A 23279-nucleotide genomic window follows, 5' to 3' on the forward strand; every position below is an offset into this window, starting at 1 on the left:
CACAGCATGAGAGTCAGCAAGGTAACCCAGCTTAATGCATTCCAGACCCTGCTACCGCAATAGGATAACATGTTAAGACACCCTTCGCACCCCAGAATAGAGGAAACTACAGCCAGGGTTGCTAGCCAGACACAGTCTTTAGCCAGAGAAGAAGTAATTAGAGGGTTATTGCTACAAACTACTCGCTCAGCTCATGCTTGGACATCTGGTAGGAATTTGCCCTGTGTACCGATAATTTCTGGATGTACTACAACTCCTTTTTGGTGCACAGTAAAGAGAAACTTCTAATCTGGCCTGGTTACTGACTCTCTTAACACCACATGCTGGCCATTGCATAATTTTGAAGCTCTGACTTGCACCCACACGGACATTTGACATCAAGGGCACACCAACTACCATCAGGCAGGAGCCCTAGCTACCAGGAGTGCCAAGGGAATATAGGTGCCCCTCCTTCACTGCACTGACTAAAGGGAGTGACGGCCAGAGGGAGTACACCGTGACACATAATTATAAGGGCCACTACCACTCTCATCCTCTGCTCCGGCTTCCCCCGCTGCAGATCCACTAAGGAGGAAGAAGCAATAGTCTGCAGATGCACAGAAGGTGGAAAAACAGTAGAAAATATTTTATAAAGACCATTAAAAAAGATTATTTTTTTTAAACCAAAATGAGTAATGCAATTGCAAATATTACCCCAAAGGTGTCCGTAGCCTTTACGCTGAATACTAGCAAGATACATATGTATACAAGGAGCTCCCCCTATTGGTTGTTGCAGGTGCAAAGAAATGTATCAGGGAGGAGTGTGCTAATTCATTGCGAGGGATTCCCTGGTACTTGGGAAAACTCTCTAAGGCTCTGTTCATACAGCAGCTTTTGTAGATGGCTTTTGGTGTGGATTCCACATCAAAAAGGCGTCTGCAGCTGGATGGACTACCCCTCCAGTTCATTTCCACACTGTGGTTCACGCAGCCATGGTTTACAGCTATAACCTTACCAAGAAATATTATGTCCGCTGCTGGAAACTATGGTGGGTGTCTGTTCGGGGTTTAGGTCCATGCAAATTGGACAAAACTTTAGGCATTCAAAATGAAAACCTGCAGTAGAAACTAGAGCGGTGTCGGCCACAAAGGTAAAATTGCTGTGTGAACGAGGCCTAAATGTAAAACAAGTCCGCCTTATTAACTCCTAGTGGCCAATGTATGTCACCATGTGGAGGCCAGCAAGTTGGTGTAGGGAGTCTTATAGGTCAAGCAATGCTCCCTGGGAAAATAAGTATGCAAATAAATTCTCATCCAGGAAGAAAGAAAATGGTCTCTAGTTGTGGCGGAGAGAAGTGGAGACATCTTGAGGTCACACTGTATGTAGCTTTTTTGGGGGGGAATTGCTCCTCTATTGAGCTCATATTTTAAGTCTATCAAAGTTTTTTTTCGGTTCTTTTATATGTTCTATAGAATCTACAGCTTTTTCTCCATTGTCGTCTGTTTACAATGTTGTTTGGGTTGTGTATCATGCATCTTTTCCCCATCAAGTGGTCACTGGGTGTCTAGCAGGATGTATAATAAAATATGTAGATGGGTAAAAAAAAAAAACATGATGCAATAGATTGCTATATTTCTAATCCATCTACTCACATTTGCCTAAAAGTGGAATCTCCTTTGGCAGGTTCCGCAGAGGACACCGAAAAGACCATTGACCATCTGAATTGTGCAGAGGACAACTTGAATTGCACTGGCCACCATGATAGTGGAGAATAAGATGACGTTGAACTCAACCACACCTACTGGTATAGTACAACGGGACCAGACCTCCCTTTGGAACAGGTAGCTGCGCTCCAGGCTGTGAGGAGAGGACACATGATCAGTCTTTAAGTCCCAGTGTTTCTCTGATTATAAGGGTAGGTCTTGGGTGTTGTCTGAAGAAATGTAGTAATTTATTCCCCTCCCCATTGGACACTTACTCTATGAATTCTCTTTCTAGTTTGAAGGGGGTGGTCCAGCGGTTTTGTCCATTAATAAATTTGTAATAACACCGAGGGCCATAAATGAGGCCTAGCAACGAGGTGACAAATCCATAGATGGATCCACAAACAGCAACTGCCGCCAAGATGATGGAGACGAGCATCTACAGAGAGAGGAGAGAGTCAACGAGCTTCATTGATGTTTTACACAATAAAAAAAAAGATTATCAATGTTGTGTGACTTGTGCTAGAGGAACTTCTCAGGAAGGACTTTTGGTGCCAGTTGAGGATTCCTTGAAGATCCTTGAAACATTTCCATTGTCCCGGACACAGTCCTGGTGAGGTCATCAAGGACTCAGCCAGAAGGCCTGGGGACCATCTAAGTTGGAGCAATTATTACTGAGACAACTATGGAGACCACATCAAGGGCTTAAGTAGAAGGTCTGGAGACCACATGAGTTGGAGCAATGATCCCTGAGATTTCTATGGAGAGCGCATCAAGGATTTAACCAGAAGCTCTGGAGACCATTTGAATTGGAGAAATGATCCCTGAGGCATATTAGTGCTTAGACCTGGAGATAGAGTTATCTGTAAAAAATAAATCAAGGTAACTGGACTTACTGTAGATTTCTTGAAAACGTTTCACTCGTTCTTCCAACGAGCTTTCTCAATTCTGAGTGACTGTACAAGAATTCTCTGGGAATAAATATGTAACTGAAGCAACAACTGGTAATTATACCCAGCATGGGGTCAAAGGTCATTATACCCAGCATGGGGTCAAAGGAGTGGATTCCATTATCCAAATTGGAGTCAGTAGGTGATAATGTCCGCCTTGGAGAAGCCAAGCTTGAATAGAGGCGGGGGGTAGACATCTATTGTCTGCCACATACAATGCTGTCTTGACACCTTTTTCTGGGGGGTCTTTATCACCTACTGACTCCAATTAGGATAATGGGATCAACACCTTTGACCCCATGCTGGGTATAATGACTTCTGACCCCATGCTGGGTATAATTACCAGATGTTAATTCAGTTACATATTTATTCCCAGAGAATTCTTGTACAGTCACTCAGAATTGAGAAAGCTCGTTAGAAGAACAAGTGACACGTTTTCAAGAAATCTACAGTACGTCCAGTTGCCTTGATTTATTCTTTACAGATATACCATGACCTGGATAAATGAGAACCTTCACAGACATATTGGAGATAGAGTTGAACTGTACATTGGGCTTACCAGAAGGAAAGTTGCATAGGGTCCACCTAGGGCTATAAGTAACATCATGAAAATCATCAGTAAGGGCTAATAGGCTATTAGGGAGAAAACCCCAAAACTTGTATATCAGTTTCCAATCAAGATTTTTTTTTTGAAAATCAACTTTTTGTGGTGATATATTCTCATTACTTGAGTTCTCAAGAGTATCATCTAGTATATTTATGGGTCAAACCAATCCAGGATCTATATCAGTGACTTTCACGGTTATTTTGGCTGCTTTGGGGCCACCAGAGGAAATGTTTATTATGGTCTGCTATATGTTTACATAGGGAACTATGAATTAAGTGAGTTTGGCACTGCAGAAGCTCCTTTAGTCAGCTGATTGGTTGAGTTGTTAGGACTTGGACCCCCACTAATCTGATTTTAATGAGCTATCCTAAGGATAAGCCATCAATATGGTCGCCTCAAAAAATCTTAAGCCAAAAGATTTCAGATGAGCTTGTCTTCAGCTGGACATGGTCAGCTCCATATGGAGGGGACCTCATATCTTGTCAGCACTTTGGCCCATAAAGGGATCCTCTAGTCCCTTGGTGGACCAGTCTAATCCATGATCTATATCAATGACTTTAGAAGTTGATTTGGATACTTTAGGCCCTCCAGGAGGAATATTTCTGAGGGCCATCTGATGACATGAGTAATTTGCAATATATAATGTTCACTGGTCGGCACTGGCGTGGTGGTGCACGTGTCCGTGGACTGGTGTCCCAGGAAACAGCAATGTAGAAAGGACCGGCTCACTCACACGAGGTATCTTTCTAGAATGCTGGATTTATTGTCACATATCAATAGTGACACGTTTCGGCACAGAATGTGCCTTCGTCAGACTGTATACATATATCCGCAAATCATTCCTTTAAATAGAAATACAAAGGATATGACGTCATTGCAAAAACACCGCCCCCAAGTGAAACAATACAAAAGAATTACATGGACCAATACATGAAAAAATGGTAGGTCGACCATACAAATCGTCAAAATAAAGTCCATGAGTATATAATAGAATAATGATGTTATGTTTCAGATCTGCTAAAAGATAAAAATATATAAAAAACAACATTAGAAACTGAATTCATAGGAAATCACATACATTGTAGTCACGATTGAGGCCTCTTGGCGCCATCGCTTGTAACCGATGGATCCAGTAAGCCTCACTTTTGAGTAATAATTTATTTCTATCACCTCCCCGACGAGGTAATGAGACACCTTCCACAATCTGGAAACGTAGTTGTGCTATAGTATGTTTCTGCTGATGGAAATGATATGGTATGGGAGTAGTAAATTGCCCTTCCTTACAGTGGACTTGTGCTTACTGTGCCTGTCTTCCATTCTCATTGAAGTTTCCCCTACGTACAATAAACCGCAGGGACATTTGAGTATATAGATTACAAATCGACTGTCACATGAGAACATGCCCCGTTCCGGTATTTTTTCATGGGTGGGTGAAATGTGTGCCATTTATCACACTTGAGCAATTTACACAATTCAAACATGGAAAGGTTCCGTGTTTGGTGGAAGAAATTCAGTCCTATTGCTACCCATGTCGGCCCTGACTATTCTGTCCTTGATATTGTTGGCTCTCTTGTAGCACGTCATAGGTGGCTGTTTGAACTCCACTATCTGTGGATATGATCTGCAAATGAAATGACACGAGTAATTTGCTTCACTGCCAACTTTAGATGGGGGTTGTCTAATGCTGGGCTCATGGGCCTTATTGCTAAAGGAGTCTGTTATTGTTTCCGAATAGGCACCTTTAGGACTTCTAGTCCTTTCATGACCCCATCAAATCCAGCTTGTATCAACTCTTGGTCTACATTAGTGGTTCCGCAAATCTCTCAGGGTTACATGGTTGGGTCTTTGGGGTTCTAGAAGGAGGTTTTCCAAATTCCTTCATTATGTAATGATGTATCGTTCATATATATCATCTGACCACAGTGCCACTATGGACAAGCCATTGCAGTTTGGTGACATGTTGTCCAGATGAACAATGGGTTGAGTTTTCACTGTGGTGTCTCTAGTTTGTTCAAGCTTCCTGACCTGATTAGTCAATGACTTTCGGAGTTACTTTGGACCACTTACTATACTTATTAGAATCCTCTGTAACTCTGATGGGAAATCTCCCCATTATAGACCCATACTTCCACATCTAAGACAATGTCAGCTAAAACGGGGATCCCTATTTTAGACTCCATTGTCCAGTGTGGTGCTAATTAAAAAACAAAAATTGGTTGTCAGTAACTTATCAGGCACACTGGCTCCTGATCACATTTTGCACTAAAAACTGAATTTTAGGATTTTTTTAAACCTTGACATGCCGTATCCGTGACATCTTGCCTCATCGCAATACAAATTGTGAACACAACCTGACAAAGTGCAGTTCTGCTATCGTCATGACCATACCCCGACTCGGTTGTTAAGTTTCCCCCGAAGACCAGTGTACTGTATGCATATTGCAGGAATTAGGACCTAGAAGAAGAAAAGAAATGTTTGTGAGTACCGTGTCCGCCTTTCAGGCAGATGAGTTAAAGAACGACTACTCCGATCATGGACATATTGACTTTGACCCAAAGTCCACTCATCAGTAATTTTGGATTTATTGGGTATTTTCTCCCTGTGGGTAAATTATACCTAAAACGATGCTACTTCCCTCCATCCAATATAGGTTTCCGTCATCATACCCACATAGTCATGCTTTCAGGCATCAGGGGTGAGAGCCACTGGGGCCTGATGCAGTGGTTGCTGCAGCAGAAGGGCGCAACTTTCCAGCCCTCCCCTTTCCCCATATAGGTTTCAGTTATCATACTCAGTCATGCTCAGTCATACTCAGTCATGCTCAGTCATGCTCAGTCATACTCAGTCATACTCAGTCATACTCAGTCATGCTTTCATTAAGCTCTTTCCAGTCTGGGTTTGAAAATTGAAAATTAAAACTGGAAACAATGCATCCCTAGATCAAATTAAGAATATTAACCGAAGGGATTTCTAAATGACTTCTAAGTGACTGGTTGTGATTGTCCTTCTCAAAAGTCACTATTTATGTTAAGCTACTGTAAATAAGTGCTGCTTGGTGCCAACGCAATAGTTCAGGCACCTGGGGTAAGGGCTAGCAGGATCTGCTGCAGTTAGGAAATTGAACCGGCAATCAAAACATTTCGAGGATATGTGGAAACATACAATTTATTATTTATTATAGTAAAACCACAATATACATCTTATTCAATAAAAAATATATACATAAGTTATAAAAAAAATAAAAAATAACAAATTCATCAATTGATCTCACTGTAAATGGAATTCTACTTTGGTTCTCTATATGTATAGAGACATGATTGCATAGGCAGCAATTCCAATGGCAGGTGCCATGTTGTCAGTCCATATTTGTATAAAGGGACACAATTCCTACGTAGTCCCAAACTTTTAGAGTCAATAGGGTTCACCTGTTTATAGAGAAAGCAATGTACACATTTAGTACTCACGATACGTTGAGCTGATCAAAAACCTTTTTGCTTCTAGAGGTTCTTTCATTGGCGTCCCACAGCTCCACCACGCTCCAACAGTGTAGGGAAATCTGTCACAAAGACCGTGATCGCCGAACAGTGTGCTGTCTTCCTGGCGCTAGAGTTCTACACATCGCGGATCGGGTTGACACATTACTGGGAGTGGCTGGACAAGATCCAGCAGTCATGGTCCATATCGGAACCAATGACAAAGTTAGGGGTAGGTGGAGAGTCCTTAAAAATGATTTCAGGGATTTAGGTCAAAAGTTTAGGGCAAGGACCTCAAAGGTAGTATTTTCCGAAATACTACCTGTACCACGGGCCACACAAGAAAGGCAGCGGGAGATTAGGGAGGTTAACAAGTGGCTCAAGAACTGGTGTAGGAAGGAGGGGTTTGGGTTCCTGAGAACTGGGCCGACTTCTCTGTCGGCTACAGGCTCTATGGTAGGGAGGGGCTGCACCTCAATGGGGAAGGGGCAGCTGTGCTGGGGAGAAAGATGGCTGGAAGGTTGGAGGAGTGTTTAAACTAGGGACTGGGGGGGAGGATAATTACATTATAGGATGGGAATATAGGGCAGATAGAGATTGGGGGCAAGGTAGTGGGACTGGGGGAGGAATGGAAGGAGGGACTAGAACAGTTCAGAAGGAAAGGTGTAGGGTAAAAAATATACATAAACCTCTCAAATGTATGTATACTAATGCCAGAAGCCTGACTAATAAAACTGGGGAGCTGGAATTAGTGATGTGTGAGGAGGACTATGACATAGTGGGAATAACTGAGACATGGCTGGATGATAGCTATGACTGTGGGAATAACTGAGACATGGCTGGATGATAGCTATGACATAGTGGGAATAACTGAGACATGGCTGGATGATAGCTATGACTGGGCAGTTAATGTACAAGGTTACAGTCTGTTTAGAAAGGATCGTCAAAACCGGAGAGGGGGAGGGGTCTGCCTTTATGTAAAGTCCTGTCTAAAGCCCACAGTCCGAGAAGATATAAGTGAGGGACATGGACATGTGGAGTCACTGTGGGTAGAGATACATGGCGCTAAAAACAATAATAAATTACTAATAGGAGTTTACTATAAACCACCTAATATACCAGAGTCCACAGAAAATCTACTACTAAACGAGATAGACGAGGCGGCAAATCATAATGAGGTGGTTATAATGGGGGACTTCAACTACCCAGATATAGACTGGGAAACTGAAACTTGTATATCTCATAAAGGAAACAGGTTCTTGGCAATAACCAAAGACAATTACCTTTCCCAACTGGTTCAGGACCCGACTACAGGGACGGCCATACTGGACTTAGTATTAACCAATAGGCCTGACAGAACAACAGATGTTATAGTGACCACAAAGAGACCACAAAGTAATAACCTTCCAATTATCATTCAAAAGAGCGTTTCTACAGGGAGGAACAAAAATACCAAACTTCCAAAAAGCTAAATTTAGCCAACTAAGAGAGGCCATAGGCCAAACTAACTGGGACAAAGTCCTTAAAAACAAAAATACAGCCACAAAATGGGATATCTTTAAAAACATCCTAAAATCTCATTGTGAGAGGTACATACCGTATGGGAATAAAAGGTTAAGGAACAAAAAGGAACCAATGTGAATAAACAGAACTGTAAAGAAAGCAATAAATGACAAAAAGAAAGCATATAAAACACTAAAACAGGAAGGTAGCACGGAAGCACTGAAAAACTATTGGCAAAAAATAGAACATGTAAAAAACAAATAAAAGCGGCCAAACTAGAGACCGAGCGATTAATTGCCAAAGAGAGTAAAACTAACCCTAAAATGTTCTTCAATTATATAAATGTTAAAAAGTATAAATCTAAAGGTGTCGGCCCTTTAAAGAGTAATGAGGGGGGAGTCGCAGAGAGCGACGAGGAGAAAGCAAAGCTGTTAAATATTTTTTTCTCCAAAGTATTCACTGAGGAAAATAAACTGTCAGATGACATGCCGAATGTTGAAATAAATTCCCCATTAAAAGTGTCCTGTCTGACCCAGGAAGAAGTGCATCAGCGACTTAAAAAGATTAAAATAGACAAATCGCCAGGACCGGATGGCATACACCCCCGTATCCTAAGGGAATTAAGTAATGTCATAGCCAGACCCTTATTTCTGATATTTGCAGATTCTATACTGACAGGGAATGTCCCACAGGATTGGCGCATGGCAAATGTGGTGCCAATATTCAAAAAGGGTCCAAAAACAGAGCCTGGAAACTATAGGCCGGTAAGTTTAACATCTGATGTGGGTAAACTGTTTGAAGGTTTTCTGAGAGATGCTATGTTAGAGCATCTTGACGGAAATAAGCAAATAACGCCATATCAGCATGACTTCATGAGGGATCGGTCATGTCAAACTAATTTATTCAGTTTCTATGAGGAGGTAAGTTCTACACTTGAGAGCGGCAAATCTAGGATCTGGGAATTTTAATAAACAGCCAACTAAGCTGCAAAAACCAGTGTCAGGCAGCTGCTGCCAAGGCCGATAAGATAATGGGTTGCATCAGAATGGGCATAGATGGAGGGGATGAGAACATAGTCCTACCACTTTACACATCATTAGTCAGACCACACATGGAGTACTGTGTACAGTTCTGGGCTCCTGTAAACAAGGCAGACATAGCAGAGCTGGAGAAGGTCCAGAGGAGGGCAACTAAAGTAATAACTGGAATGGGGCAACTACAGTACCCTGAAAGATTATCAAAATTAGGGTTATTCACTTTAGAAAAAAGACGACTGAGGGGAGATCTAATTAATATGTATAAATATATCAGGGGTCAGTACAGAGATCTCTCCCATCATCTATTTATCCCCAGGACTGTGACTGTGACGAGGGGACATCCTCTGCGTCTGGAGGAAAGAAGGTTTGTACACAAACATAGAAAAGGATTCTTTACGGTAAGAGCAGTGAGACTATGGAGCTCTCTGCCTGAGGAGGTGGTGATGGTGAGTACAATAAAGGAATTCAAGAGGGGCCTGGACGTATTTCTGGAGTGTAATAATAATACAGGCTATAGCTACTAGAGAGGGGTCGTTGATCCAGGGAGTTAGTCTGATTGCATGATTGGAGTCGGGAAGGAATTTTTTATTCCCCTAAAGTGAGGAAAATTGGCTTGTACCTCACAGGGTTTTTTTGCCTTCCTCTGGATCAACTTGCAGGATAACAGGCCGAACTGGATGGACAGATGTCTTTTTTCGGCCTTATGTACTATGTTACATTTGGTACTCACGATACGTTGCGCTGATCAAAAACCTTTTTGCTTGTAGAGGTTCTTTCAGTGGCGTCCCACAGCTCCACCACGCTCCAACAGGGTTGGTTTCGATTTGCAGCGTCTTTCGGGATCTCGTCCCAATTGTCGTGAGACTTGGTCCGTCTGTAAGCTTCATAGGTAAAGCGATATTGTATTTCTTGACGGTGAAGTGTAGTACATGGCCATGTATATTATATAGTTGATTAATGCACAGGTATTCCGTTCCAGACGCGTTTCGAGATAACTTATCTCTTCCTCAGTGGCTGCTGATTGAGGCTGTCTGCACCCAGTTTCTATCAGTGGAACTTTCCTGGTGCACTCAAGTGATGCAGCTGAAGCTGGAGACCCATGTGTAGTGCCAGGAGGCAGAAGACTGAGAGCCACACGGATTCACAGTGATGGGCGGACGTAGAAAACTCCCAGCATGAAAGGTTGGTTTTCCTGGCCTGTGAGTCAACCCTGGAGAGTTGGAGGGGGCAGGTGGATTGTGGCAACTCATGTCCCCACATCAGGGACAGGTACAGACAGTCTATTATGGACTGTACATAGTGTGATGTATATACAGTAATTACAGACTGAGCTTATGTTACTGTAACTGCCAAACATGATAGGGGAAATGTATCAATCCCCTGCACAAGAAATGTGATGTGGAAAAAGTTGAAAGTTTTTTGCGCCAATCCATATTGGTACAAAAACTTGCATCTTTCCACATTTAAAAAGTGAGTTGAAAGTGAGCATGGTTAGCTTTGTTAATGAGGTATATGCCAGATTTCTCAATTGGGACTTAAAAAAAAAAGTTGCATAAAAAGTCCAGTGCTGGGGTGGTATAAAAAACTGCAACGCAGACTCAATCAATGCTGAAATAAGATATTCACCTCATGATAAATTCCTCCCCCCAATTGTCTTCCAAGGGAGTGACTGTACCTATAAGCTTGTTGAATCTTGTGTATATACAACCACCAAGCTTAAAGAGCACCTGACAGCAGCATCAACCCTACTTAACCAGGCATACACCAGGTAGGGTTTGTGCCCCTTGTCATACATGCACAGTCTGTATATAAAGCTATACAAATGCAGGCACACAGTAGAGTTAAAAAAAATAGCAGTCCAACCTGATAAATCACAGTTTTTGGTAGAAGTGATATTTCCACATAGCAAATAATTTACCAACAGACCCGAGCAATCAGGACACACTTGCCTCTCTTTCCGAGTAATTGAATCATTAATTGAAAGACGCAAAATAATAGCAGTGAGGAACTAAGTTGGTTGTCACTCATTCTGTGGAATAATTTTGGCCCTTACTTACCCTAAGTTCACACCTGAGCGTTTTACAGCGCGTTCCTACGCGCTGTAAACTGCTCAACAAGGAGAAACCAATGCTTCCCTATCGGCATGGTTCTCACCTGGGCGTTTTACAGCGCGTACGATCGCACTGTAAAACGCCTGACGCTCAAAAAAGCTCTTGAGCTTCTTTGGGGCGTTTTGTCGCGCGTTCCCATACATAGACTTTCGGGAACGCGAGACAATGGGCGTTCGCTTGTCTCTGTATGCGCGATTGTAAACGCCCGTACAATCGCTCATACAGAGCGCTCCATCGCGAACGCTCAGGTGTGAACCCAGGGTTAAGGTAGGAGGCAAATGTTGCACATGTTGGCTATAGTGCATTTCCTTCTGAAATACTGGGGAAAATCTGATGTTCCAAACATTGTTCTGATGAAGAAGATACTTTCATTAAAAAGCTGATTGGGGAGGGAAAAACATATAGAGAAGTGTAGCAAATGATAGGCTACTTATCTAAAATGATCTCAAATGCCTTGAAGTGGCAACCAAAAAGATGCAGAAGGAAGCATGGAACTACTGTTTGAATGGATCGAGGAATAGCCAAAATGGCGCCAATGATCGCCTCCAGAAAGATCAAAGAAGATCTGAAGTTTACAGTGAGTAGTGCTACAATCAGATTAGCCTGCTTCACCAAATATGAACTACTTCATCAGGAAGCTCATTCTTTTGTAAGTAGCAGGTGCAATAACAGGGAGCGGCGATAGCGCCGCTCCTCATCATTGTACCCCTTAGATGCCACGTTTATACATGATCGCTGCATCTGAAAGTAAAAACGGTGTAAAATTAACAGAATTTTTTTTTTTATCATACTTACCCCCTCCATTTGCTCGCGACAGGCCGGCCGCCGCCATCTTGCTTGAAGATCTGGCGTGAAATCTCGAACGGCCCGAGATGATGTCATCACACAGGCCAGCGTGGTGACATCTTACGTCACTAAACATTGGATTTTGTCCAAGATCTTCAATCAAGATGATTGTTTTTTTTTCACTATTTCAGGTTAAATCGATTCCCTACCTCGAAGCATGAGGACATTCGGCTTTGCGGCGAATCAAAGTGAAGCCGAGTCACCAGCAAGACCTCCCATTGAATAGGTTAAAATTTGTCAAGGAACACATTGACTGGCCCAAAGAGAAATGGTGCAACACTTTGTAGACCGATGAAAGCAAGATTGTTCTTTTTGGGTCTAGTCGCTGCTGACATTTTGTCAGGCGACCCCGAGCTCTGAGTTCAAACCACAGTACACTGTGAAGACAGTAAAGCATGGTGGTAATCATGATATGGGATGTTTCTCATATTATTTATGGGCCTATTTATCGCATACGGGAGATCATGGATCAGTATGATTTTTTCTAAATACTTGAGATCATGTTGCCTTGTGCCAGAGAAGAAATGCCCTTGAAATGGCCCAAAACACACCAGTAAAACAGGACTGAGGTAATAGAGGGGCCAGCTCAATTCTCTGACCTCACTCCCATAAAGAACTTGTGGAGTGACCTAAAAAAAGCAGTTTATGAGGCAAAACCCAAAAATGCAGAATGATAGAATGTAGTCCAATGGTCCTAGACTGGAATACCTGTTCAGAGGGTCCAGAAGTTGGTCGACTCCATGCAACATAGAAGTCAAGTAGAGATGAGCGAAGTTTTAGAAAATTCGATTAGTCTGCTTCACCAAATTTTACAAAAAATTTGCTTCGTGATGAATTACTTCATCAGGAAGCTCATTTTTTTTAAAGTAGCAGGTGCAATGACAGGGAGCGACGATAGCACCGTTCCTCATCATTGTACCCCTTAGATGCCGCGTTCATACATGATCGCGGCATCTGAGAGTAAAAACTGTGTAAAAAATTAACCCAAAAAATAATTAAACCATACTTACCGCCTCCATCTTGCTTGAAGATCTGGCGCGAAATCTCGCACGGCCCAACATGATGTCATCACACCGGCCAGCGTGGTGACGTCATATGTCACCAAACATTGGATTTCGGACGAGATCTTCAATCAAGATGATGGCGGGCGGCCCGTCGCGGGCAAATGGAGGAGGTAAGGATGATTTTTTTTTTTTTTTTTTACACTATTTCAGGTTAAATCGATTCCCTACCATAATGCATGAGGAAATTTGGCTTTGCGGCGAATCGAATTTATCCTGAAATTCAAATCGAATTCCACTTTGTTGGATTCAATACGCTCAACTCTAGTAGTTCTCAAAAACAATGATTATGCCACTAAGTATTAATTTAGTCATTCAAAGGAAAGTGAAGTCTCACACAAGTCTGAGATACACATGTTCTAGGAGAAAGAAATGACCACATCACGAGAGACAAGGTCCATCCAACAATGGACGTAACAGGAAACAACACAGTAAAATAGAATCTACGTACGTATGACGCCTTTCTACCCTGTACATGCAAGTACAAGGTGCAAAAGAGCCAGCAGCTGAGCACTGAATATAATACATGCAGTGAAGGGATGGAGGGAGGTCCAAGGTAAGGTGCAAGCATAGAGATGTCTTAAGGTCCAGGCCAAGAGCAATTCCACTGGCCTGTGGTGTAGACAAGATGTACAAACACCACTGACAAGCGATGAATGCCTAATGGGGGAAGGGCGTAAATCCAGTCTTGAAGGGTAGATGGGCTACAGGCCATTCACATCCTAGCCACTCTTCTCCTAGCATGAAGCAAGGTCTCACAGAAGAAGAGCCAGCCATTAGAGGGGATGGGTCAGGATCAGTGAATAGGAGGCATACCTTGGGGTCCTTATGGATTTTACTCCCCGAGGACAGGGCAAGACCAAATAAATGGAAGAAAGATCCCGGGACCTCCTTACACTTAGGGCAAAGGTTTGGCAAAATGTGGCTTAAACCACAGAGCCTACTGGTCGTCACTTAGGCTCGATGAGACACATCTAAGACATCCTCTGCTGATGATCTGGAGAGACTAGTACCGGAGAAGTCATGGTCACTCTTCCTCCATGACACTTCTGACTCTTTTGGAATAAAAAAAAAAATGGAAAAGGGAGTATCTTACATAATACTACCATATACAGCCCACATAATACTGCCATATATAGCACACATAATACTGCTATATACAGCACACATTATACTGCCATATACAGCACACATAATAATGTCATATCCAGCCCCTGTAATATTACCATATATAACACACATAATACTTCCATATACAGCACACATAATACTGCCTTATACAGCCCCCATAATATTACCATATACAGCAGACATAATACTGCCATATACAGTGCCCCCTACTTATATGACCATATACAGCACACATTATACTGTCATATACAGCACACATTATACTGCCATATACAGCACACATTATACTGCCATATACAGCACACATTATACTGTCATATACAGCACACATTATACTGTCATATACAGCACACATTATACTGCCATATACAGCACACATTATACTGTCATATACAGCACACATTATACTGTCATATACAGCACACATTATACTGTCATATACAGCACACATTATACTGTCATATACAGCACACATTATACTGCCATATACAGCATACATAACACTTCCATATACAGCACACATTATACTGTCATATACAGCACACATTATACTGTCATATACAGCACACATTATACTGCCATATACAGCACACATTATACTGTCATATACAGCACACATTATACTGTCATATACAGCACACATTATACTGTCATATACAGCACACATTATACTGCCATATACAGCACACATTATACTGCCATATACAGCACACATTATACTGCCATATACAGCACACATTATACTGCCATATACAGCACACATAACACTTCCATATACAGCACACATTATACTGTCATATACAGTGCACATTATACTGCTATATACAACATACATAATACTTCATATATAGCCCATATAATACTATCATATAAAAATGACATAATGCTGCCATATACAGCCCAAACAATACTGCCTATAGACAATATTGCCATATAGTGCCAACATATTACTGCCACATACAGCCCACATAATGACATGATTTAATGTCCAAATGATATGTAACATGTAAATAATACTCCCTTAAATAACCCACTAAATTCTGCTATATCAGCTAGGATAACACTACCATACAGCCTAATAATGCTGCCCAAATACTGCATCCCAAAAATACTCCCTTAAAGAACCCATATAATACAGCCATATAGTACACCCATAATACTACCACTAAATAATACTGGGTGGTTTTAGTTCTTATGGGCGCCCTCTGGCAGGGACGTCCCTCCATGAACCCATTCTGTCCCCGATTCTTTACCCTCTTTACTTACCAGAACTCCACTTCCGAGAAGTCCTCCGAAATACAGGACTTCAGGTGTGAGCTTCTCCTGGGGGTCATTCACAGCCTCGGTGGTCCAGCCAGGGAAGAGTAGTAATATGTTACAGATCATGCATAGGGCACAGAACGGGTACAGTGACACCCCGATAAATTTTGCACAGTCTCCTGTGCACATGGCTGCGGGGGAGTAATGAGAGAGGAAGGGGCTAAATGTGGAGGGAGACCCGGAGACTGGAGAGCGCAGGGAGGTTTGAGGCTCCTCACCGGTGACGCTTCCTTATTGCTTCTTCTGCCACAATCTCAGAATGTGAAGTTTGAACCTGACTTTCCCAGAAAGAGATAAAAACAATATGAATATATACAGTATACACAGCTGTGCGTGTTGATGGGAGGAGGTGGAAATACAAGTCGCAGGAGGCCACACAGGTATGATAAATATCTGCCTAGGCATCTGTGCCATCAAACAGTTTCCTCCTGCCGAGATTGTGTATCTCATCCTATCATGTATGATACTGCCTACTCAGCTGTGTATCTAAGCCTATTATGTCTTATTCTGTCTGCTGAATTATGTATCTAATCCTGTCTTGTGTAATAATGTCTACTAAACTGATGTATCATGTCAATAATGTGAGATACTGTCAGGTGTATCTAAGCCTACCATGTGTGATATCATCTGCTAAGCTGCTGTATCCAAGCTTATGATGTGTGATACTGTCTGCTGTGCTGTGTGTCTAATCCTTTCATGTGTGATACAGTCTGACGAGCCAGTGTATCTAAGCCTATCCTGTGCAATACTGCCCACTGAACTGCTGCCAAGGTCTAAAAGATTGTTGGTGGAATGATCATCATATGTGAGTCATCCATGAAGGTCTCTACAGACACATTTTTGAGGATTATGGAGTCCAAAAGAGTTCCTCACCAGAAATGTGCATCCTGTAAGCCACAATCAGGGAGTGAAGTCTAAGGAATCTCCCCATTCTTGTCCCTAACACCTCCCGGGGATATGGTCTTTTCCAGGTCGTATTCCTAAGCATATTCACCAGTTGGTGGAGGATGCTGTAATGAGAAGTGAGTGTGGACCTACTGTACCAACTAACTGGTTTGGCTTTGACCTATCTCTAAGGGCATTATGCCGGCTGTCCCCTGGTTTGAATCATTTAATCCCTATACAGGGATCTAGTCTTCGCTGCAGGGGAGCCACCAGGCTGCTATCTCTTGAGATAGTCCAAGTGTAGTTGGTGGCTGACTCAGAGGAGACAGAGACATTGGTGCAAAGCAGTTGGTCAGGCAATATTTATACTTAGGAGACAGGCCAAGATCAGGGCTGGCAGAGTTCAAACATATCCGAGAAACAAGTCTAAAGTCAGGGCAGGCAGCAGTTGGTGAATATGAGAAACAGGCTGTCACTAGGGAAGGTGCCCTACAGTATATACCCAGGGACAGCCAGCCATAGGCTGGGGAAGAATTTGGATGTTCGCGCCATAGCCTTTTTAAGAAGCTGAGAGGAAGTGCACAGCCAAGCTAAGGGCTCATTCACACGGGCGTAAGTGCTCAGTGCCCATATTGAGGACCGTAAATGTCTGGTCCGCAATATACAGGCACTGGCCGTGTGCACTCTGTATCACGGATGCAGCCCTATTGCCTTGAATGGGTCTGCAATCTGGAAGATACGGAGGCATGGATCCAAACCCCGCGAGAGCACTACGAAGTGCTTTTGTGGGATTTTGGTCCGTGCCTCCCATTACAAAAAAATAGACCGCTATTTGCGGTCCACAGTATGGGCACAGGGTACACACGCTAGTCTACATGAGCCCTAAGGGTAGGGTAAGGAGGCCTAGCTGAGAAGAGCAGACCACAGCCTGCAGAAGATGCCGGTGGTCGGGACCATTGCCGGCTAGGGGAAGAAGGAACAAGACAGCATCGGCCATCTGAGTGCAGCGAAATAGCTGTAGTGGAAGCAGGGGAAGTGGGTGTTGCGGGGCAGGAACTTAAAGGGCCCACCCAGGAGAAGAAGGGCTTGCCCTTTCAAATATTTGATGTGGTGTCCAGTGAATTCTAGTTATGCCACTGTCTCAGTGAGTGGCACAGTGCCGTGCCTGCAAGAAGGAGAAGGGTAGCGGCGGGCATAGGATGCCAGTGCAACAGATGCTCTGAGGTAACTGTAGTGTAGCCAGTGCAACAGAGCCAAGGATTGTTACTAGGAGAGCGACCAGGATAGAATAAATAGGAAGATGAGGTGAAGGCATAGTCAGAGGTTGGGCACAGTATCGGAACCAAGAGCAGGTGAACAAGTGTCAGCTGACAAATCCTAAGAGTGAGACAGAAGCAGAATCTTATAACAAAGTCAGAATTCAGGAACAATAGCAGATAAGAATGAAACCTGATAAAAATGAAATAAGTCACCAGGGTGGACATCATCAAGGACCGTTAGTTGCCACAGAAACCTCATACAGTCAACAGCTGAGAGAAGAGCCATGGCTAGGACAATCAGACATGACTACCAGTAGGAGAACATCACTGCTTTGGAGTCGAGGTGAGTAGCATCTTGTGAACCATGGCCATGGCTATTGTATCTTCATCAGCTTCTGTTAAATGTGAACCACGTGATCCCAGGATAAACAAAATTACACATTCATTTCTGTACTTCTACAGCCAACTCAACCTAAAGGACCAGGCCATTTTAGGCCTTTAGGACCACACATTAAGGTTTGGATTTTCATCTTGCTGTTCCAGAACTGATAACTTTTTTGGTATGGTATGTTGAGCTGCACATTTCTTCTTTCCTCAGGCATTTGTGGTTGGGAGTGAATTGGGACACCCTCATATTTATAAGCTGGTTGGTTCAGTCCCACCAAAGTCTGTTGGTTCAGCCAACGCTCATCTAATGTGTAAGTGCACCATTAGAATGTCTGACTTTTATGGAGTCCCAGATCACATAATTACATTCAAGTGTCGCTCATTGACATCTCAATATGGAATTTACCTTCTTCACGTTTTTGTTGAGGAGCTCCAAGGTGTTTCCCTCAGGTAATGAATAATCTTTATCTGAATAAAGTCCAATCCCATCATTACGTAAACGATGGAAGAGTTGTAATGGAGGAAGGGCCTCAATAAAGTGTTGTGTAATTGTGATTGTTCTTATCTGAGCCCATCCCAACTATTGTGTTGTAACACTGGCGGCAGATAGACAACAGAAGACTTAAAGGGGTGTCCGGTCTGCACAATGCCCTTTTGCTTTAATGGCCTCCTGATTTTTGGTGTGACCACAAGGCATAACCACTGATGGGACTCTCCAGCGATCAGCTGTAATCTATGGGGAAACCTGGCAGAAGGTGTTTGATTTCCCTGCAGCACCACCACAGGAGAAATGAAGTATTACATGGGGTCCATGGAAATCAATGGACTGTTGTTTAAAGCATGGACATGCCGAGAGGAGGTTTTTTAATGACTGCATTCCAAGAGTCCCTAACATTTAGATTTTCCCATTGAGAACTTTTTTTTTTTTTTTTTAACATTTAGAATCAGTGGTGGATATGCCGAAGTTATGTACAGGCCGGTGCCTCTACATAACTTCGGCGATCCACCGCCAGCGATTATTAAGACTGGGGTCTAAAACGATGGTCTTAATAAATGCACCCTAAAATGCCTAAATAATACTCCTATATAGTATCCACACAATACAGCCATATAATACATAAAGAATACTCCCATAAAGTATAGACACAATACAGCCATAGAGTACTGTAATAATACTTTTCTAGTGTCCACACAATACAGCCATATAGTGCCTAAATAATACTCTCATACAGTGTCCACACAATACATCCTAAATAATACTCATATACTGTATCCACATAATACAGCCATACAGTGACTAAATAATACTCTCATGCAATGTCCACACAGTACAGACATAGTGTCTAAATAATACTCTCATACAATGGCCACACAGTACAGCCATACAGTGTCTAAATAATACTCTCATACAATGTCCACACAGTACAGCCAGTGTCTAAATAATACTCTCATACAATGTCCACACAGTACAGCCAGTGTCTAAATAATACTCTCATACAATGTCCACACAGTACAGCCATACAGTGTCTAAATAATACTCTCATACAATGTCCACACAGTACAGCCATAGTGTCTAAATAATACTCTCATACAATGGCCACACAGTACAGCCATACAGTGTCTAAATAATACTCTCATACAATGTCCACACAGTACAGCCATACAGTGTCTAAATAATACTCTCATACAATGTCCACACAGTACAGCCAGTGTCTAAATAATACTCTCATACAATGTCCACACAGTACAGACAGTGTCTAAATAATACTCTCATACAATGTCCACACAGTACAGCCAGTGTCTAAATAATACTCTCATACAATGTCCACACAGTACAGCCAGTGGCTAAATAATACTCTCATACAATGTCCACACAGTACAGCCATACAGTGTCTAAATAATACTCTCATACAATGTCCACACAGTACAGCCATACAGTGTCTAAATAATACTCTCATACAATGGCCACACAGTACAGCCATACAGTGTCTAAATAATACTCTCATACAATGGCCACACAGTACAGCCAGTCTAAATAATACTCTCATACAATGTCCACACAGTACAGCCATACAGTGTCTAAATAATACTCTCATACAATGTCCACACAGTACAGCCATACAGTGTCTAAATAATACTCTCATACAATGTCCACACAGTACAGCCATACAGTGTCTAAATAATACTCTCATACAATGTCCACACAGTACAGCCATAGTGTCTAAATAATACTCTCATACAATGGCCACACAGTACAGCCATACAGTGTCTAAATAATACTCTCATACAATGTCCACACAGTACAGCCAGTGTCTAAATAATACTCTCATACAATGTCCACACAGTACAGACAGTGTCTAAATAATACTCTCATACAATGTCCACACAGTACAGCCAGTGTCTAAATAATACTCTCATACAATGTCCACACAGTACAGCCAGTGGCTAAATAATACTCTCATACAATGTCCACACAGTACAGCCATACAGTGTCTAAATAATACTCTCATACAATGTCCACACAGTACAGCCATACAGTGTCTAAATAATACTCTCATACAATGGCCACACAGTACAGCCATACAGTGTCTAAATAATACTCTCATACAATGGCCACACAGTACAGCCATACAGTGTCTAAATAATACTCTCATACAATGTCCACACAGTACAGCCAGTGTCTAAATAATACTCTCATACAATGTCCACACAGTACAGCCAGTGTCTAAATAATACTCTCATACAATGTCCACACAGTACAGCCAGTGGCTAAATAATACTCTCATACAATGTCCACACAGTACAGCCATACAGTGTCTAAATAATACTCTCATACAATGTCCACACAGTACAGCCATACAGTGTCTAAATAATACTCTCATACAATGGCCACACAGTACAGCCATACAGTGTCTAAATAATACTCTCATACAATGGCCACACAGTACAGCCATACAGTGTCTAAATAATACTCTCATACAATGTCCACACAGTACAGCCAGTGTCTAAATAATACTCTCATACAATGTCCACACAGTACAGCCAGTCTAAATAATACTCTCATACAATGTCCACACAGTACAGCCATACACTCAGGGGTGCACCACATAGCAACATAGAATGTGTCGGCAGATAAGAACCATTTGGCCCATCTAGTCTGCCCAATATATCTGAATCCTATGAATAGTCCCTGGCCCCATCTTATATGAAGGATAGCCTTATGCCTATCCCATGCATGCTTAAACTCCTCCACTGTATTTGCAGCTACCACTTCTGCAGGAAGGCTATTCCATGCATCCACTACTCTCTCAGTAAAGTAATACTTCCTGATATTACTTTTAAACCTTTGCCCCTCTAATTTAAAACTGTGTCCTCTTGTGGTAGTTTTTCTTCTTTTAAATATCCTCTCCTCTTTTACCTTGTTGATTCCCTTTATGTATTTAGCAGTTTCTCTCATATCCCCTCTGTCTCGTCTTTCTTCCAAGCTATACATATTAAGGTCTTTTAATCTTTCCTGGTAAGTTTTATCCTGCAATCCATGGACCAGTTTAGTAGCTCTTCTCTGAACTCTCTCTAGAGTATCTATATCCTTCTGCAGATATGGCCTCCAGTACTGCGCACAATACTCCAAGTGAGGTCTCACCAGTGATCTGTACAGCGGCATAAGCACTTCACTCTTTCTACTGCTTATACCTCTCCCTATACATCCAAGCATTCTGCTGGCATTTCGTGCTGCTTTATTACATTGTCTTCCCACCTTTAAGTCTTCTGAAATAATTACTCCTAAATCCCTTTCCTCAGATACTGAGGTCAGGACTGTGTCAAATATTCTATATTCTGCCCTTGGGTTTTTACGCCCCAGGTGCATTATCTTGCACTTATCCACATTAAATTTCAGTTGCCAGAGTTCTGACCATTCTTCTAGTTTTCCTAAATCCTTTTCCATTTGGCGTTTCCCTCCAGGAACATCAACCCTGTTACATATCTTTGTGTCATCAGCAAAAAGACAAACCTTACCATCGAGGCCTTTTGCAATATCACTTATGAAGATATTAAACAAAATTGGTCCCAGTAAAGATCCCTGTGGAACCCCACTGGTAACATGACCTTGTTTTGAATGTTCTCCATTGACTACAACCCTCTGTTGTCTGTCACTCAGCCACTGCCTAATCCAAATGCAAGGCCTCCCCGTCGGGGAATCGAACCCCGTTCTCCCGCGTGACAGGCGGGGATACTTACCACTATACTAACGAGGAAATGCTGGCCAGGTGAGGTGATCACCTCAGGCAGCACCAGGTAGGGGCAACACGGGGGCAGCGGAAGGGCCATGGGCAATAAGTACTTTCATTGTGGCAAATGGGTTAGGTTAAGAAATTGGCATTGGGGAGGGGGCTTTTCAGTTTTCGCCTCTGGCAGCAGAAAGGCTAGGTGCACCCCTGCATACACTGGATAAATAAGTCTACCATAAAGTGTCCACACAGTACAGCCGTACAATACCTACATAATACTTGCATACAGTACCCACACAGTACAGCCGTACAATACCTATATAGTACTCCCATAGAGTTCCTAAATAATACTGCCATACAGTATCCTCATAATGCCGCCATACTACCACAATGTCACACTATGGGGATCAGTGCAGGAGCCAGAGACGACGTCAGTCTTCTACTGAAAGGTTGCTGTTGGAGAGTCTGATCTTGGGTGGCCCCGGTCACTTGCCCAGTTTGCCCCATCGTCCCTGAACGGCTATATTATTGGTTTTACCAAATTTTTCCATAAGCAATTTAAACTGGCAAAATATGTCAGTAAAGGACCAGTCGCCGACTTTTATTGACCGGGTAACGAAATGATGCATCATAAAAATCCTAACCTGCTGGCGTCATCTTCCAAAATCTATATAAAAAAATGAATCCACGCTATACACATATACAGAAACTCCCAGAATCCTTTCTGCTCAGATAAATCAACATTTATTGATCAGTCGGGGTGGCGGTCCTCATGTGGAGTGTCCCACCTATGCTCGG

The 23279-nt window shown here is 42.5% G+C and overlaps 1 protein-coding gene and 1 non-coding gene across 2 annotated transcripts; both read right to left on the bottom strand.

The window, feature by feature from the left end:
• Positions 1-1637: 1637 nt before the first annotated feature.
• On the bottom strand, positions 1638-15853 carry LOC122925587 (transmembrane 4 L6 family member 4-like). The gene is made up of 4 exons (XM_044276948.1): positions 15668-15853; positions 5628-5693; positions 1958-2121; positions 1638-1836 (listed from the first exon to the last, which is right to left on the bottom strand). The coding sequence occupies exons 1-4, from the start codon at positions 15848-15850 to the stop codon at positions 1638-1640; spliced, it is 612 nt and encodes a 203-aa protein (XP_044132883.1). The 5' UTR covers positions 15851-15853.
• Positions 15854-22436: 6583 nt separating this feature from the next.
• TRNAD-GUC lies at positions 22437-22508 on the bottom strand. The gene has a single exon. It is a non-coding gene; the product is annotated as a tRNA-Asp (tRNA).
• Positions 22509-23279: the final 771 nt, after the last annotated feature.

This window comes from Bufo gargarizans, chromosome 2, assembly GCF_014858855.1.
Source record: "Bufo gargarizans isolate SCDJY-AF-19 chromosome 2, ASM1485885v1, whole genome shotgun sequence".
Lineage (NCBI taxonomy): Eukaryota > Metazoa > Chordata > Amphibia > Anura > Bufonidae > Bufo > Bufo gargarizans.

Bases quoted from the DNA above. Each gene is read 5' to 3' on its own strand.
- LOC122925587 (XM_044276948.1), bottom strand. From the start codon at position 15,850: ATGTGCACAGGAGACTGTGCAAAATTTATCGGGGTGTCACTGTACCCG. The intron at 2,122-5,627 runs GTATGGTCATGA...CTCTCTCTGTAG, and splicing joins AACTTAACAACCGAGTCGGG to ATGCTCGTCTCCATCATCTT. The intron at 1,837-1,957 runs GTAAGTGTCCAA...CTCTCCTCACAG, and splicing joins CTAGAAAGAGAATTCATAGA to CCTGGAGCGCAGCTACCTGT.